At 37.7% G+C, this 14,711-nt stretch overlaps 2 protein-coding genes across 4 annotated transcripts in view; one reads left to right on the top strand and one right to left on the bottom strand.

Moving 5' to 3' along the window:
- The window catches only part of LOC139473465 (ubiquitin carboxyl-terminal hydrolase 37-like), a 36,871-nt gene extending 33,087 nt beyond the window's left edge, over positions 1 to 3,784 (bottom strand). For all 3 annotated transcript variants that reach the window (XM_071256055.1, XM_071256057.1, XM_071256058.1), the window contains exons 1-4: positions 3,610 to 3,784; positions 2,301 to 2,457; positions 1,853 to 1,964; positions 1,511 to 1,606 (exon numbers count right to left, since the gene is read on the bottom strand). In XM_071256055.1, coding sequence (XP_071112156.1) covers positions 1,511 to 1,606; positions 1,853 to 1,964; positions 2,301 to 2,457; positions 3,610 to 3,783 — 539 coding nt within the window. In that variant the 5' untranslated portion in view covers position 3,784. The remainder of the gene's footprint in view (positions 1 to 1,510; positions 1,607 to 1,852; positions 1,965 to 2,300; positions 2,458 to 3,609) is intronic.
- A 3,886-nt stretch (positions 3,785 to 7,670) lies between these two features.
- On the top strand, positions 7,671 to 11,572 carry LOC139473506 (dynein axonemal assembly factor 19-like). The gene is made up of 4 exons (XM_071256126.1): positions 7,671 to 7,765; positions 9,649 to 9,800; positions 10,561 to 10,696; positions 11,201 to 11,572. The coding sequence occupies exons 2-4, from the start codon at positions 9,649 to 9,651 to the stop codon at positions 11,570 to 11,572; spliced, it is 660 nt and encodes a 219-aa protein (XP_071112227.1). The 5' UTR covers positions 7,671 to 7,765.
- Positions 11,573 to 14,711: the final 3,139 nt, after the last annotated feature.

The raw sequence follows: 14,711 nt of genomic DNA, 5'->3' as shown, positions 1-14,711 counted from the left end.
TGGCCTGGTTATCATTTCTTCGCAATAAAGTCCCATCTTAAGCTGATGTGCGATGATGTGTTGTTGTCGCTGTCAAATGTAATCTTAGACATTCTGGCTGCCGTAGTTAATGACAGAGGAAGTAGGGTTTTCTGTGTCAGGTGTTCAAAGTCAGCCTGTGGGAGAGGTTCGTAAGCATCACTTGACATTTGATCTACGAAGTTCTAAGGCAACTACCTTGGCTGCTCTAATCATGCTAATGGAATATCCTCTTTTAATGAGACTGATCTTGATATGTTTCATATGTGATGCTTGTATAATTCTGGTCTTGGAAGGACCGCATTGAAGTGAGGATGTAACAGCAGACTTGGCCAGTTCGGGAGCCCAAGTACTGGATTCCCTGCTTGTCTGACAAGATCTGGAAACCAAATTCTCGCAGGCCAATAAAGTGTTACCAAAAGCAGTTGAAGGCTGCTGAGGTATAATATCTTTTGTATTATCCGTGGTATCAAGGCTGGTGGGGAAACACACACACGTTTAGGCCCTCCCATGACTTTGCCAGAGCATCAACTGACTAGGCTAGTGGGTCTGGCACTGATGACACAAATGTTGTTATCTGATTGCTTAACCTGGTTGGAAATAGGTCTATTTATGGGCTACCTTTTTCCTTTATAGCCAGTTGTAATGCTGCTTGGTGAAGCTTCTATTCTGTTGCCGATGGTTTGGCAATGATCAAGCAGTGAAATAACAAGCTTTACTCAGGAGCGGCACTTTGTTGATTTTTTGTCAAGCGGACAGACTAAATCTTTTGTTTGCTTGTTTTGTGTTTAACACGGTATGAGGACTATACCAGCTATATAGCGGTGGTCTGTAAATAATCGAGTCTGGACCAGACAATCCAGTTTTTGATATTATGAGCATAATCTGTGCATTTGGAGCCTGCAGTGCAATTAGGAAGATCAGTGTTCAATGGTGTGAGCACAGCAAGCCACACAAACATCAACCAGTTTCTGTTACAGCTCATATCTGTCTTCCATGGTGGTCAGCCAAACGCATTTTGATCATTCTCATCCTATAATGTGGCTGTCCTCTTTGTCCCATCTAACATGCATGGCAATAAATGAATCTATAGGCTTTTTGTTTGTTTGTTTGTTGTTTAACGAGGAACTCCAGCTATATGACAGCCACCTGTTAGTAATCAAGTCTAGACCAAACAATCCAGTGATTAACCTTATGAGCATTGATCTACACAATTTGGATATGCATCAACCAAGTCACCAATTCTGACCACCTGTCCCTTTTAGTCACCAAGTACGACAAGCTTGGGTTGCTGAAGACCTGTTCTTTACACATATCTTCATGATTCCATAGGTAACTGTATACAGTAGAAAAATGTTCAAAGATATGTGTGTACAAGAAAAAATACAGAAAACAATATTCTTAAAAGATGTAAGACAATAATTATTTTACACAAAGAGCTGTACTACTTGGGCATCGCAAAACATTTCAAAAACATAATATAATTGGTTACCTGTGATAATTTTCCTTTGAATCCATATCGTCGTCTTCAAAGAGACACTGTCCTAAAGAGCTAGTGTCTCCATTAGAGCCCCTACTTTCCTTGACACTAAAACATCAAAGTTTGACTTGACTATTTGGGTCATTGATCAATGTCAATTTCTATAAAGTTTCAATAATTTCATTTCATGCCAGAAAATGATCAATTTAATTCCAACAAATAAGCATTCCACTTAGTTCTCACACAATGTTTCATTTAAAAACATCTACTTAGCACTAACATAATCAACATATGTACAATGTTGATACTGACTGATAGGCTGGCTCGTTTCAGTCTGGGATAAGGTGGACAAACCTGGTGAATACTGGAGACACATCTGGGGAGTTAGTTCTTGGTGAGACATTACTAGCTGTCAACACATGGTTCTTGTGGCCACCAACTTCAGCCTTGTTTTCATTCACATGAACTGTGTGGGAAAGACATCAAACATAATTCTAGTAATGTTATTATGGTACTGATTACATGACGACCCTCAAATTTAGGTGCCGTCAAACCATGTGTTTCTCCACCCAAAATATCAGAACTCTCTAACTTCAACATTGTATTTAGCTATGTCTAGCCACTAGACAAGATTTCAGATCTGGTTATCTTTCTTTCTGCCTTAAGTACACTACTAATCATAACCAATATATGCAACAATAAATCTACTTACATAAAATACATAATTCTTGAATAAACATGTTGGCAAATTTGTGTTCAGAACTTTCCCCATGAATCAATACAATGCTTTGTTGCTACAAACCTGTCTTCCCTTGTTTGATATTGCAAAGCAATTCCTGCACCTTTTTGAGGTGCGCCAGGTCACTTTGGTCTGCTATCACATAAATGTTGTAGCCGGTGGCTAAGTCAAGGATCACTCGGTCGGGTCGGTTGATCAGACTCTTTATCTTATCGTTTATCTGTTTGGAAACAACATCTGATTGAGTAATTGCCATTTTAACATGATCAAATATATGTAGAGTAGATATATGAGGTTTTACACTGTTCTAGCCTAGATTATCCAGTGTATTATTATTAGATCTCCATTCTATAATGATAAATACCCCAGACATATTAACAACTATGCCTTGACCTGTTGACTTGAGTTCGCAATGGAGCTCGATGGACCTAGGGAATGTATTAAAAATGAAAAACACTGGATGTTCAAGGATAGGGGTGAAATGATACAGCAAGGTCACTATACAATCCATATCACGATACATAGGTCACAATATGACATGTATCATGAAACACATATTTACGTCAAAATCACATGGAAACTTCTTGACAAGAAATATTTCTGAGCAGGTTCAAAAGGAAAAGCTAGCTGTAGACACATGTTCATAATGGCTATTTTTAGTAATGAACTTGAAACGCTAATTACAACACATTTTCCTAAAACTTACTGATAAAAAATGCCAGGGGTCATCAAACGAGTAGTAAGTAATTTATTTCAGCAAGCGTATGCAAAAACGTATCGTGTATCGTCTCGTCACATGAAAACTCACGATGTGCCGATGTATTGTTTCACCTCTATTCAAGGATGACACTTTTTCAGCAAAATTACAATCTGGAACAGTGTTACCAATTGTTTGCAGTATGGACCTCTGGCTGCATTGACCTGCAGCCACCAGTCATGATTATGATAACATACGAGACAGTAGTTTAAAGTAAAACAAGAACTTGCTGGGATAACTTAACCTAGAATCTTTACATAGAGTAATTTCTTTCACAGTAGATATTGTGGATGTACCTTAATCAGGCTTTTGAGGCCTCTTACTTTGTCAATTTCTGACAATAAGGAGCTTATAGTTGACATCTTATACATACTGAATCAAGACCTTGAAACAAACATAAGGCAAAAGTTGGTCCAGTAATATGAACATTCATCTTTAGAAATTGGCAAGAGTTAAGAGATCATGAGGACAAGTAGACATTTGCCTTTTTTAAGGGTTTTGTCATATGTTATCACTTTAAGGACTGGTGGAATAAAACTGTTCATTTCTATTGCTGGACATGTTTTTAGATCAGAAGTAACAGACACCATACTTATAAACCAAAGGCTGACTTACTTGCAAATTGACAACGGGACTTTCTCTCTTGGTGTTGATCCAAAGTTGACATTTCCAATGGACACCTTCGGGTGCCACTACCATTTTGCCTGTCTTGTAGTCACCAATGTATGACCCCACGCCCTTGTATTTGACCCTACCCCGAACCTCAGCATACAGACCAGGGTCTTTCATCTTGTCTGAAGAAAACAGTTCTCAATCAGAAAACTGGATATGTCAATATCATTGAAACTATTCGACACTCATCAACTGAATAAAAATATCTATAACATGTATATGGAGCCAGTCTTTAGTCATGTGAGCCGCAAGTCTAAACCTGAGTGACAAAGTCTGGTCTAGTAAGGAAAGTTAATAATAGACTTAAAGAGTCCATACAACATTATAACCTAATGAATATGATGCTCATACCCAAGTTGAAGCTACTATTTGACAAGATACATGTGTAGCTTGTAGCAGTTTGTGTCACGAGTCTGAAACCATTGTTCTCGTAAGCAAAGTTTATATAGTCCATATATATAACACTAAAATCGACTGAAAGTGGCACTCAAGGATTTTTCAAGACAAACTCATGAGCAAATATTCAGCCACAGGTCTACACCAATTGTCATTAAAGGGAATGTGCATCGACTGTTTCATGTGCTTTTAAATCATGCATGAAATTATTTCTGAGTGTGCTTTCAAATGCTGCAATTGCCCGATTCTGTTTCCAAACCAAACAATATAGTTCTGCACAGTGAAGCCAACAACATAAAGCGCTGCGCAGAGTAAACTTGCTTCAGTCTTTTATTTTAAAATAGAGGCAAATCTAAGAGAAAGCTTGTGTATTTTTCTTACGTCTGAGTTACAAAATACTAATTGCCAGCTTGATTAGAGCCAGCCAAGTTCCTCTGTCACATCGTCACAAAGTCCATTCATGTGTTTTTCATCTGTTCCATCTAGGATGAGTCTACACATTTAGATACACAGTCATCACAAAATATTTAAACATTCATTGAGAAAATATCCTAAAAACTATTTTCATTTGCGTACTTTTCATCCACATCCTGTCACTGATACCTTACAGAGAGCAAGTGATATACAGTCACTTTGATTTGTAAAGCTATATTGTCATGCACCTCAGTCGCAGATGTAGTTGAATATGTCTATAATAATGCAAAACAATATGTAAAGCACACCCAAAGGCTTGCATTGGGTCTGTCGGTTCATACTTCAGAAAAAATGTGTGTGTTTACAAACTGAAACAAGAGTAAAGTTCAGTCACTGAAGCAGAAACAGAATAAGGTGAGCAGAACAGAGTAAGCATGGCGGTTATCTGCTACTGTTTACATACAAATCTTCAGAACAGATGATGTCTGCCCCGTCAAGAATTCCCAAATGGGAATGAAGAAGTTCCTACTTCATGTAAATACAGTCATAATTAATGTCATGGCTTAAAGTCTTTAATTGGCAATGGCATGTACATGATCAGTGATGGCTTGGTCAAGATGACTTTTATTCCATTGACAACAGGACCAAAAACAATAGAGGCTCAATGTTACATTATTGTACTGAATGCAATGTTTAAATACCTCTGACAAAAAGAAAATGGGAACTCGAAACAAAAGAATTAAAATTTGAACAAAATAACATTTCGTTTCCAATTTGCCTGCCAAATGCACTTAGTTTGGACCTAAGTAAACCCCTGGATGCTAAGCAATACAGGACAAATATTGTTTTTAATTCAGCTGCAGAATTTGTGTTCAAGGACTGTTGATTAATGCAAAATCTGGAGAATGAAAACACATGTTCTGACATTAGCAGCTGGTCATGTTAACTTATCTTAAGTATGGAAAAATCACTGTTGATTTGAATTGTCATCATGACACAAAGCCAAACAATTCTGTCAACCAATATGGTATGGATATCACATATAAAATTAAGGTGTTCTGTTCCATAAAATTGCTGTTTGAATTATCTCTGCAGGGATGGAAATTAGCACTACCACAGAACAATTTTACTAATCATGCAAATGTTGAAGGTATCTTAAGGGCTAGTAGAATTTCAAAACATTTGGGGGGAAGCTAGGCCTATATGTAATCGATATTCAAGCTAGTAGATTTTCCTGGTCAAATTATATCCTTGCTTAAAGCTATAACTTAGTTAAGAAGTCCAGAACATCCGAGAGGAAAGAAGCCATTCTGCCAAAATATAAGTGACAACGCCCACCTCACTACCTTACTTCTGCATCTTATGCAGTAATAACCTCGAAATATGATTTTCAACCTGTTTTCCTCAGACATTAACGGAAGTACCGTAACTGTTTCTAAGAACTCTTTATAGAATCTATATCTTTTGAGCAAACGACCGAGTTCATAATCGTACACATGTGGATAATCAAACTACACTTCCTAACAATAATATTGTCAATATTATGAAGTTACGATAATTTCTTCAAACAAGCACGTGTTTTGTTCCATTTTTTTAATGCCTGCCAAGTTTGCATCCCATTAATGACTACCGGTGATGCTGGCCGCTATCACGTTAGGGAACCTTTACTGAGGCTGTAAGAATGCTTTGCCCGGTAGGCTTGGCTAGGTGAGCTGGTCGCGAAACATTTTACTGTGTTAGTGTCCCTTCACCGTTAACCGGTACGGAATGATAAATCCAGTTCACAGTCATAACATTACAACACGACAGTACATAGTTACCTTGGTAGAGGGAAATCAGTCGAAATTAGATAATCATTATTTATCAACACTGGTTTACCCACAAGTACAGTTCTTCCACAATTTTCGCGGGTAACTTTACCGGAAGTGGTCTGCTGCTACTCCGAGGTATATTCCACAGAACTGTTTCTAATATATGTTTTTATTAGGTCGATTTTACAGGAGATTAAATTTCACCATCGGCACATTGAGCAATACATACAACAAATCAACAAATACCTGCACAGTTTTATTAATAATCTTCTGTATTTAATCACAACCATACTGGGAAATATATGAAGATAGACATACTTCACCTAACCTCACTCTCTTAAATTGTTGTATACAAGTGTGGTACAAATGTTATTGTACATATACAGACATTTTAAGCTGTAGATCTAATATAATATATTATTGTATATTGGTATCTAATATGCAAACATGTAAGTTATAGAGTAACCTTTATGAAATGGAAGAGCACGTATGGGGGTGCGGGTACAGGGGTGTACACGTAATTAAAGACCACACGTTACATTTATATGAATATCTTTGCTTTTAAATATTGGTAATTGGTGTCGTCATCGTAAATTATAGCACCAAGGAAATTTAACTTGATATAGATCTAGATTTAGACTCTCGGTACAATATCCTGTACATAATAAACTGTGACGTCAGATGGTTCTGGAATTTGATTGTTTGTCATGGAAGTATATTAATCATTTTAAAACATCAATCTATACACCAAGCGGTCCGGTGTCCTATCATTTTCACCCAAAGAAATTTGTTTGCATGGATCCCTAAAACTCATAGAGAGGTTTATACTTAATAGGAACATTTTGGATTACAGTTCAAAATAATATGGATCGCCTAGATCTCCATAGATGGAACACTTCTCGGAGAGGCATATCTGTTTATTACGAATTAATTAAAAAAATATAATACATGTTTATCAAGGGGTGATATTTTGAGTAACAGCTCAGCTAAAATTTGCCTTTTTTTTCAGTAGCCGCAAATCGCTGGGAGCGGAGTAACTGGTCGCAGTATGTGCGCCTTTACATATATCGCTAGACTGGACCCAAGTCGATTAAGCGGGCACCTGCTCTCTTGAACTTGGGACCGTCTTTGATGAATATTATATCTTGGCGTTTTCTAGCACGCGCAGGGTATATGTTTTACTTGTTTCGACGAGACTATATGCTCGCGTATTTTACAAAATAGTATCTATGTCAGTTTATCCAATCACAACACTACAAGAAACGTATTTTCAACTCAATTTGTTTTAAATTAAACATATTGTTGTGTGTGTTTACTGATATATTTCTTTCAAAATCAAACAAAGTAGTTCGAGATTAACAATTTTTACAAGATGGTGGCCTGTGATTGTTGGTAGGGACGCGAAAAACACTTGACCGGGAGTAGAATTAGAGTTGGATCCTTACTCAACATTGTGACGGTCGCCACTTACTACTAAGGTTTGTATGTTCACTTGTCTTGTATATGTTTTGTGTCTTTGACCGTTCATAAAAGAAGGACATATCCTCGTGGATAATTAAGTACTATTTTCAGTTATCAATATTTATTCGATCACTTGATTGCCTTAGTGTATGATATGTGACCGTGCAATATCAGAAATAACTCTAAGAATTCAACTAGCCCTGATATTGATATGAATAAATCGTAAGGCCACCCCTCGATAAATTTTACGCATTTCCTACAAGACCTGAGGATACGTTTATCATTGCCAACACCACACATGCAGGTGTCAGTCATCTACTTACTTACTTGAATTTCGTAACGCAAACGAATTCGTACCCCTTCGTAATTCATTTACCCTTTAAATTAGAAACTTCATAACCCTATGTTGTATTTCAATATATTCCTTTACTTAAGAAATAAACGATGAGTGCAAGTTGTTTATCGTACCATAAAACACTGCACGAAGAATAAACCAAGAGGGGCCAAGCCCCCGAGTGGTTTATTCTCCCAGCAGTGTTTTATTGTTTGAAAAACAACGACCATGAGTCGTTAGTATTTATATGAGATATCAACATTATCTACAGCAACTTGAAGGATGTTAGTATAAGGTACATGCTTTAAAAAATATTTACCCGTATTTAACCATATGTTGTCCTTGGTCATGATAAATATCACCCTTTCTCATTTACATTATATGTTGTTTAGATCTACAGAGCTCCAGTTAAGCTGCGTATCTGCGTAAAATACGCATCAGAAATGCAGAAATACGCAGTAAAATAAAATCCAAGCGTATCAAATGCGCAACGAACATTACAGATACGCTACAAAAATAAAAACTTGTGCGCATATTAAAAATATTGTGAAGTAACCCTGCGTATTCGATTTGCAAATCAGCAACTTATTTTGAAATAATAAACGGGCATTCCGTCAACCTTGCCAAACTCCACGATGACAGTTACATCTTGATCATTTGCCATCACCCTTTCTTGTGGAAGTATCGTGGTATTTTTGAGTCCTTTAAAGCTCTCGAACCCACACGGCACCAGTTTGCAGGGACTAGATGAATAGTGTTTTTAAACATTTAACTTAAATACCCACATGTGTAAAAACTAGTGGGTAACAGAAATTTGAATACCCAGATAGAATTACTGATACCCAATGATTTTAAAATGCATTTGTAAAATACCCACATCACCAATAGCTTATCTGGAGCTCTGGATCTATCAACTTATTATAAGATATAGCGTAATTCATTGCTTATCACATTGAGCTACAATATATTACTTTCGATTTGGGGTACGAAATTGCTCCTTTCTAGGGGTACAAATTCATTGGGGTTTCAATTGACATTTACTTATGGGCTCCTTGATGCCAGCTGCAACTGAGATGGAGAATGTTTTTTTTGTCTTAAGTAACATTTGTATTTAGTTAATGGTGTTTGAATTAAGTTTTCATTGCACAGTCACAATAAGCTACCCATGCATTTGCTCAAGACTATGATGCATATATTGAATGCTGAATATGACAGAATATTAGGTGTGATGACAGCTCAGACTTGTCTGGATGCTGATGGTGTCCAACTTCTATGTCACTCATCCTCTGTCTCTCCATGGCTAGCTTTTCGGTAAACCTTTACATGGATCCAATCCTGTAGTTCTATATGACGAATTACCCGCCCTTGATTTCCAGTTTCCAATCTGATTGCCTACGCTACTTGGTGAAACATACCCTTCAGAATGTGAGTCCCCAGTCCCATTGATTCAGATTGAGTTTGCGAGAAATTCAACTGACACGCAAGACAAAGTCCTCAAACATATTTTTGATGGAAGGGATATGTTCATGTCCATTAAAAGTAGCGATGATGTATTTGTGTCTGCAGATGAGTGTCTCCCATGATGATGATCACTTTGACTTCAACAAGCTGGAGCGGGAACTAAAGGCTGCTGTGACAGCTGATGAAAAGTACACCAGGGAAAATGATGCCAAAATCCGAGCTGTTCATCAAAAAGTTGCCAGCTATGATGAATTCAGGTAACTGTCATATGTCGCTCATACCTGAATGTGCAGCTCAATGTTCTAGTATCACTGATTTAATATTACTTACATATGGATCTTTCATAAGAAGTAACCGTGTGCAGTGAGTCATGTGTATATAAAATCATTGAAATATATGTCTTCAAATATTTCACCAAATTCATCTGTGTGCTTAAATACCTACTCCAGCCATGTACTCAGCTGCTAACTATTCACATAGTGTTTGAAACTGGTCAACATTTGAAGAATTGTGATTGGTTTGACCATATCAATTGATGATCAATTAATGATTGGTCTAATCTCATTAAAATCAGATATTCGACGTCGATATGATATATTTGTGCATGATGGTAAACTTTCTAATCAGTGTCAACTTTTCTAAATTATCGTTAGGAATGAGCAAAACATTCAGACCAGCATATCTGGTATGTATCTCAAAAGTGCAACCTATTATTGACAAATGCAACCTAATAGTTATGTCTACATGCACCAAGTGCACATCAAAATATTTCAAATTTGTATCTGGCTAATGTCCACACAAAGTTAACATTTGAACACAAACACAATACCTTTTAAGTTTCTTTGTCAAACTACACCACAAATCCCTGTGTTCTTGTAATTTGTCAATCTGTCTTGGGCTTGACATCATTAAACTGTGGTCAGTTACATAAGAACAAGATCACAGTTGCTTTTGCCTTTGTGAAAATGTAAACTCTTGTTCAGAAGACAACCTACAGACTAGTTGTATTGTTCACAGGGAAATAGTTATGGCATCACATCTGAAACCCCTTGAGAAAGGGGACAAGATCGAAGGCAAGTTTGTACAGCCATGGAACATGCATGCAGACAAGAAAAAACACCCACAGCATTCCAAGGATTCGGAAACAAAAGAGGTGAATATGTACATAGATCGTAGCTTCCTAATACATCATTCCTGACACTGTCAACCCCCAGAAGGGGTACCCTGTGGAACAGCCAGATCAGAATAGGTTCTAAGTTAACACATGCTGGTTAAATGAACTGGCCAGGTATGGGTGGGCCACTTTATATCTAACGCACTGCAATTATATAAGCAAAGTTATGTCCCGTGGGAGTGCCAGAAGACTGTGATCATGGCTCCAAATCCCAGATTCACCCTCATTATGTTTCTGGGTTTGTCAGTGTTTCGCAAAAGTAATAAATACTTCAGACTTTCCTCCCACGTTCTGCAGATGCCCTGCTATAACTGAAATATTGTTCAAAGCAGAGCTCAACTCAATACATCACTCATCAGATCAGGCTGGATGACTGCTCTTGCAATGATTCGTGTGATCCAGACACAATAACGTTCAGGCGACCATCACCCTCTCCAAATAATTACATCTTTTTCTACATAGATTTATCTTCTTGTTTATCAGGGACCAACCAAAGTGCCTCAAAACAGCCAGGAATTTGTGAGAGAATGGAGGAGACTGGCGTTGGATAAGAAATACCACTTCCTCACCGAAATTGGGCCTGAAAAGTTGGAAAACATTTTTAAACCTGAAATAAGTTTTGGGTTGCTTGGTGATTTTCTTGTAGTTTTGCTTGAAGGATCACAGGAGGAGCTACACATTGTGCTGAACATTCTGGAAGCTTTCAGTCGGACCAATCGGTTCAGTCTCTCTTTCCAGTTCATGAGTTCGAGGGAAAAGGAAGCTTGTGAAAAACTGTTTCAAAAACTTGAAGGCCTGAATGAATGTTCTGACAGGATAACATCTTTAAGAAGTGTATATGGTTTGAAGAAATAAAATTGTATGAAAAAACTGTATTCTGTTAGCTACCCTGCAGTGAAAGTCAATAGAAAATATTGTCATGATTCATAGGGGGATAGATTTACATAGGTTATTTTGTTATGAGTCCATGAGACTGCAAACATTAGCTTATAGCACATACAAGATAATTATGTGGTCACAACCAGTATCAGTAATAGAGTACTGACACTCACTCCAGCGGAGTGAGACCTGTATTCATGGCAGCCCCAGGCAAAGTCGTCACAGCATTTTCTAGAGGTGGGCTGTCACTGCTGTGAATGATTACATGGGCGGATACAGATGGGGGCAGGGGGTGTGTGTGGGGGGTGGGGTGGGGTGCGCACCCCCCTTTTTATTTCGAAAAAAAATCTTCATTTCTGTATAAATTACCACCAAAGCCAATAAATAGATCTTAATTGTGCACACACACATCCCTTTTAAAAAAAGCTGTATCCGCCCATGGATTAAGTCTGGCATGATCATCCTCGTTCCAGGACCTCTGGGATGTACCAATGTAAGACACAACCCGAAATAATTCCCAGCTTCCGTTTCACGCTGAAGGCCCCGAGTTCGATTCCTTACTTGTTGCTGGAATATTGCTAAAAGCAGTGTAAAGTCACACACAATTACTGAGTTACTCTCCTGTGCCTTTACAAGACTCATTCCTCTCATGGTGATCTGCCAGTAGTAGGGGTTTGATTACTCTCCAGCATGCCATTCCCTCTGGTCTCGAGCGGTTCCTCGATGTTCTAGACAGACGTCGATTGCGTAGGGCTCCACTGTAGTGGACGGAACGTCGTTGCTATCGTCGTTATTATCAAAGTGTAGTGTCCTATCGTCAAGCTGTGATGTTAAAGGAGATCGCCCAGTTGAGGCCCGATACCTTTGAAGGGCAGTCAAGTTTGATTTTTTTGGAAAACGGCAGATTTAAATTACCAAATTTAATGCATGAACATATGAATCTTGTAGATCGAAAGAGTAGCATGCTGCACGTGCATGCCACGGAGAGTTCAGCCATCGCCGTCAAACACGAACCTTTACGATGGAACAAGTCATAATCATCATTGCCAAAACAGTTGAAATTACACGTGACACGTTATAATTCATTATCTCAGTGGAGCTTTTTTCCAGGTGTATAAACACTGTGTTCGCTCGTGTGTAGTTTGTTAATAATCGACTCCGGGCCAGAAAATCCAGTGTTTGATATTTTGAGCAACGATCCGCCCAGTTCACGCGGCATCAACGAAGTCATCGATTACAACCCAATCCATTTGGTCGCCCTAACGACCAGCACGGGTTGCTGGGAACCAATTCTAACATGCAATCCACACGGGGTAAATACTTTGTATCTACTGTGTTGTCCTTTATTTACACCACCACCACCAAACAACATGTACACTTTTACTTGGTAGTGGTACATTGTAAACCATTCTTTATCGCTATGAATCTATCCAATGACAAGATAGTGTTTTGATGTTGGATGCAAGTAACATACATATATTTTAGCCATAAGAATGATATAATTTTAAACTAAAGTGCTTGGATAATGGCAAAATAATGTTTCTATTTTCGTTAATAAAAGTTTTAACTTTCAGCCAAACTTCATTTACAATTTTAAAATCCAAATATACATGTCCTTCATTTAAAAGTTCTCTTTAAATGCAATCATGTATAACTCTAGTAATGAATCTGCACTGAAAATCTAATAGTTCAATATCTTTTGTACGTGTTCTGATTTGAGAAAATAAACATTTCCATGGATTATTTAAATTGAGGCAACTATGCCATCTTTTCGCACAACACTGGTAGCTATGCTGTAGTATGATGTTTATTGTTAAAGGAAAATCAAGAGCCTTTTGTGTGGGAAACCAAGTATATTGAGGGTTTTTTAAGTAATTGAAAATTGAAAGAAGTTGTTAGATATGATTATGTCAACTAAACATCACTCTTTCCTGCAAAAGTTCGTAAAAGGTAATCTGTGACCTCTACCATGTTTGAAATGTTGTAAATGTGTGCTGATAAAAAGTTAATTTGATTCTTTTTCAAATTTAAGATGTCTAAGATTCCCACCAGCAGTTGTGCATAATACAATATTTTTTTTATTTTTAAAAGTTTCAAATCAAAATATATTTGAACGAATAGAACCATGTAGAAGTAATCTGTGAGTGCTGACAGCGTCACTACAGTTCATCTGGGGGATAAAATATCGCTGTCTTAACATATTTTAAATGTAAATCAAGCATATGATAAAATCACCTGAGAGGTACAGTTTCTTGTGCACCTCGGTTTATGTGACGAAGGTCTGTTAAAATCTTGACCAGGCGATCAACTTGATTCTTTATGTAACGATACCCGCCGTCGGTAAATATACTGCCAGACAAAAGAAGTATACATCCATGTTTGATTTTTACTAAAAATGAAACAAATAAGAACTCGATATTCGATCGATGGTGATGTTTTTGATATGGTTATCATGGTTGTGTTTTGACTTGTTTTATGACTGTTTTCAGCCAAATAATGTTTTGATTACATCTTTTATTTTATTTTTGTCAAACCCAATGTTCCAGTGTTTACTTTCTTTTGCCCGCCAGTTTAGTAATCGAGTAATCCATTAAGTCCTGCCTCGTACGACTGGCTGGCGTATAGTTGCCGGGGGTCACTCTTAACCCGGACAGGGGCGGTCGGGTAGCCTAGTGGTTGAAGCGTTCGCTCGTCATGCCGAAGACCCGGGTTCGATTTCCGACATGGGTACAATGTGTGAAGCCAATTTCTGGTGTCCCCCGCCGTGATATTGCTGGAATATTGCTAAAAGCGGCGTAAAACCATACTCACTCACTCACTCACTTAACCCGGACTCCCCATGAGGTTGGTGCGGAAGTCGAACATATCCATGTATGAAAAAGTGGACAAAAAAAAATATATCTCTCGATAAAAGGTATGTTAAAACAATATACCACACTTAAAGCCGAGTAGTAGACATTGTACTGATCACCAAATCATTCGTTGAAAGGTCTTTCCATTTAATAAGGTAATCTCTCAGAAATATGGAGTGGAACAAAATGTCTTAAAATAACGTACGCTCCCCTTTAAAACCAAATGTAGCATGTTGTTGTAGACAAAGTCATATCATCATAAT

The sequence above is a fragment of the Haliotis cracherodii genome, unplaced genomic scaffold (genome assembly GCF_022045235.1).
Source record: "Haliotis cracherodii isolate W230 unplaced genomic scaffold, xgHalCrac1.p SCAF_29, whole genome shotgun sequence".
Taxonomy (NCBI): Eukaryota; Metazoa; Mollusca; class Gastropoda; order Lepetellida; family Haliotidae; genus Haliotis; species Haliotis cracherodii.
The sequence above is the reverse complement of the archived record's forward strand: the minus strand, read 5'-3'. Positions and strand labels throughout refer to the sequence as shown.

What these genes read in the sequence shown, in the direction of transcription:
- LOC139473506 (XM_071256126.1), top strand. Translation starts at nt 9,649, where the DNA reads ATGAGTGTCTCCCATGATGATGATCACTTTGACTTCAACAAGCTGGAG. An exon ending in GCCAGCTATGATGAATTCAG is followed by an intron (nt 9,801 to 10,560) that starts GTAACTGTCATA and finishes TATTGTTCACAG; the next exon opens with GGAAATAGTTATGGCATCAC. An exon ending in AGGATTCGGAAACAAAAGAG is followed by an intron (nt 10,697 to 11,200) that starts GTGAATATGTAC and finishes CTTGTTTATCAG; the next exon opens with GGACCAACCAAAGTGCCTCA.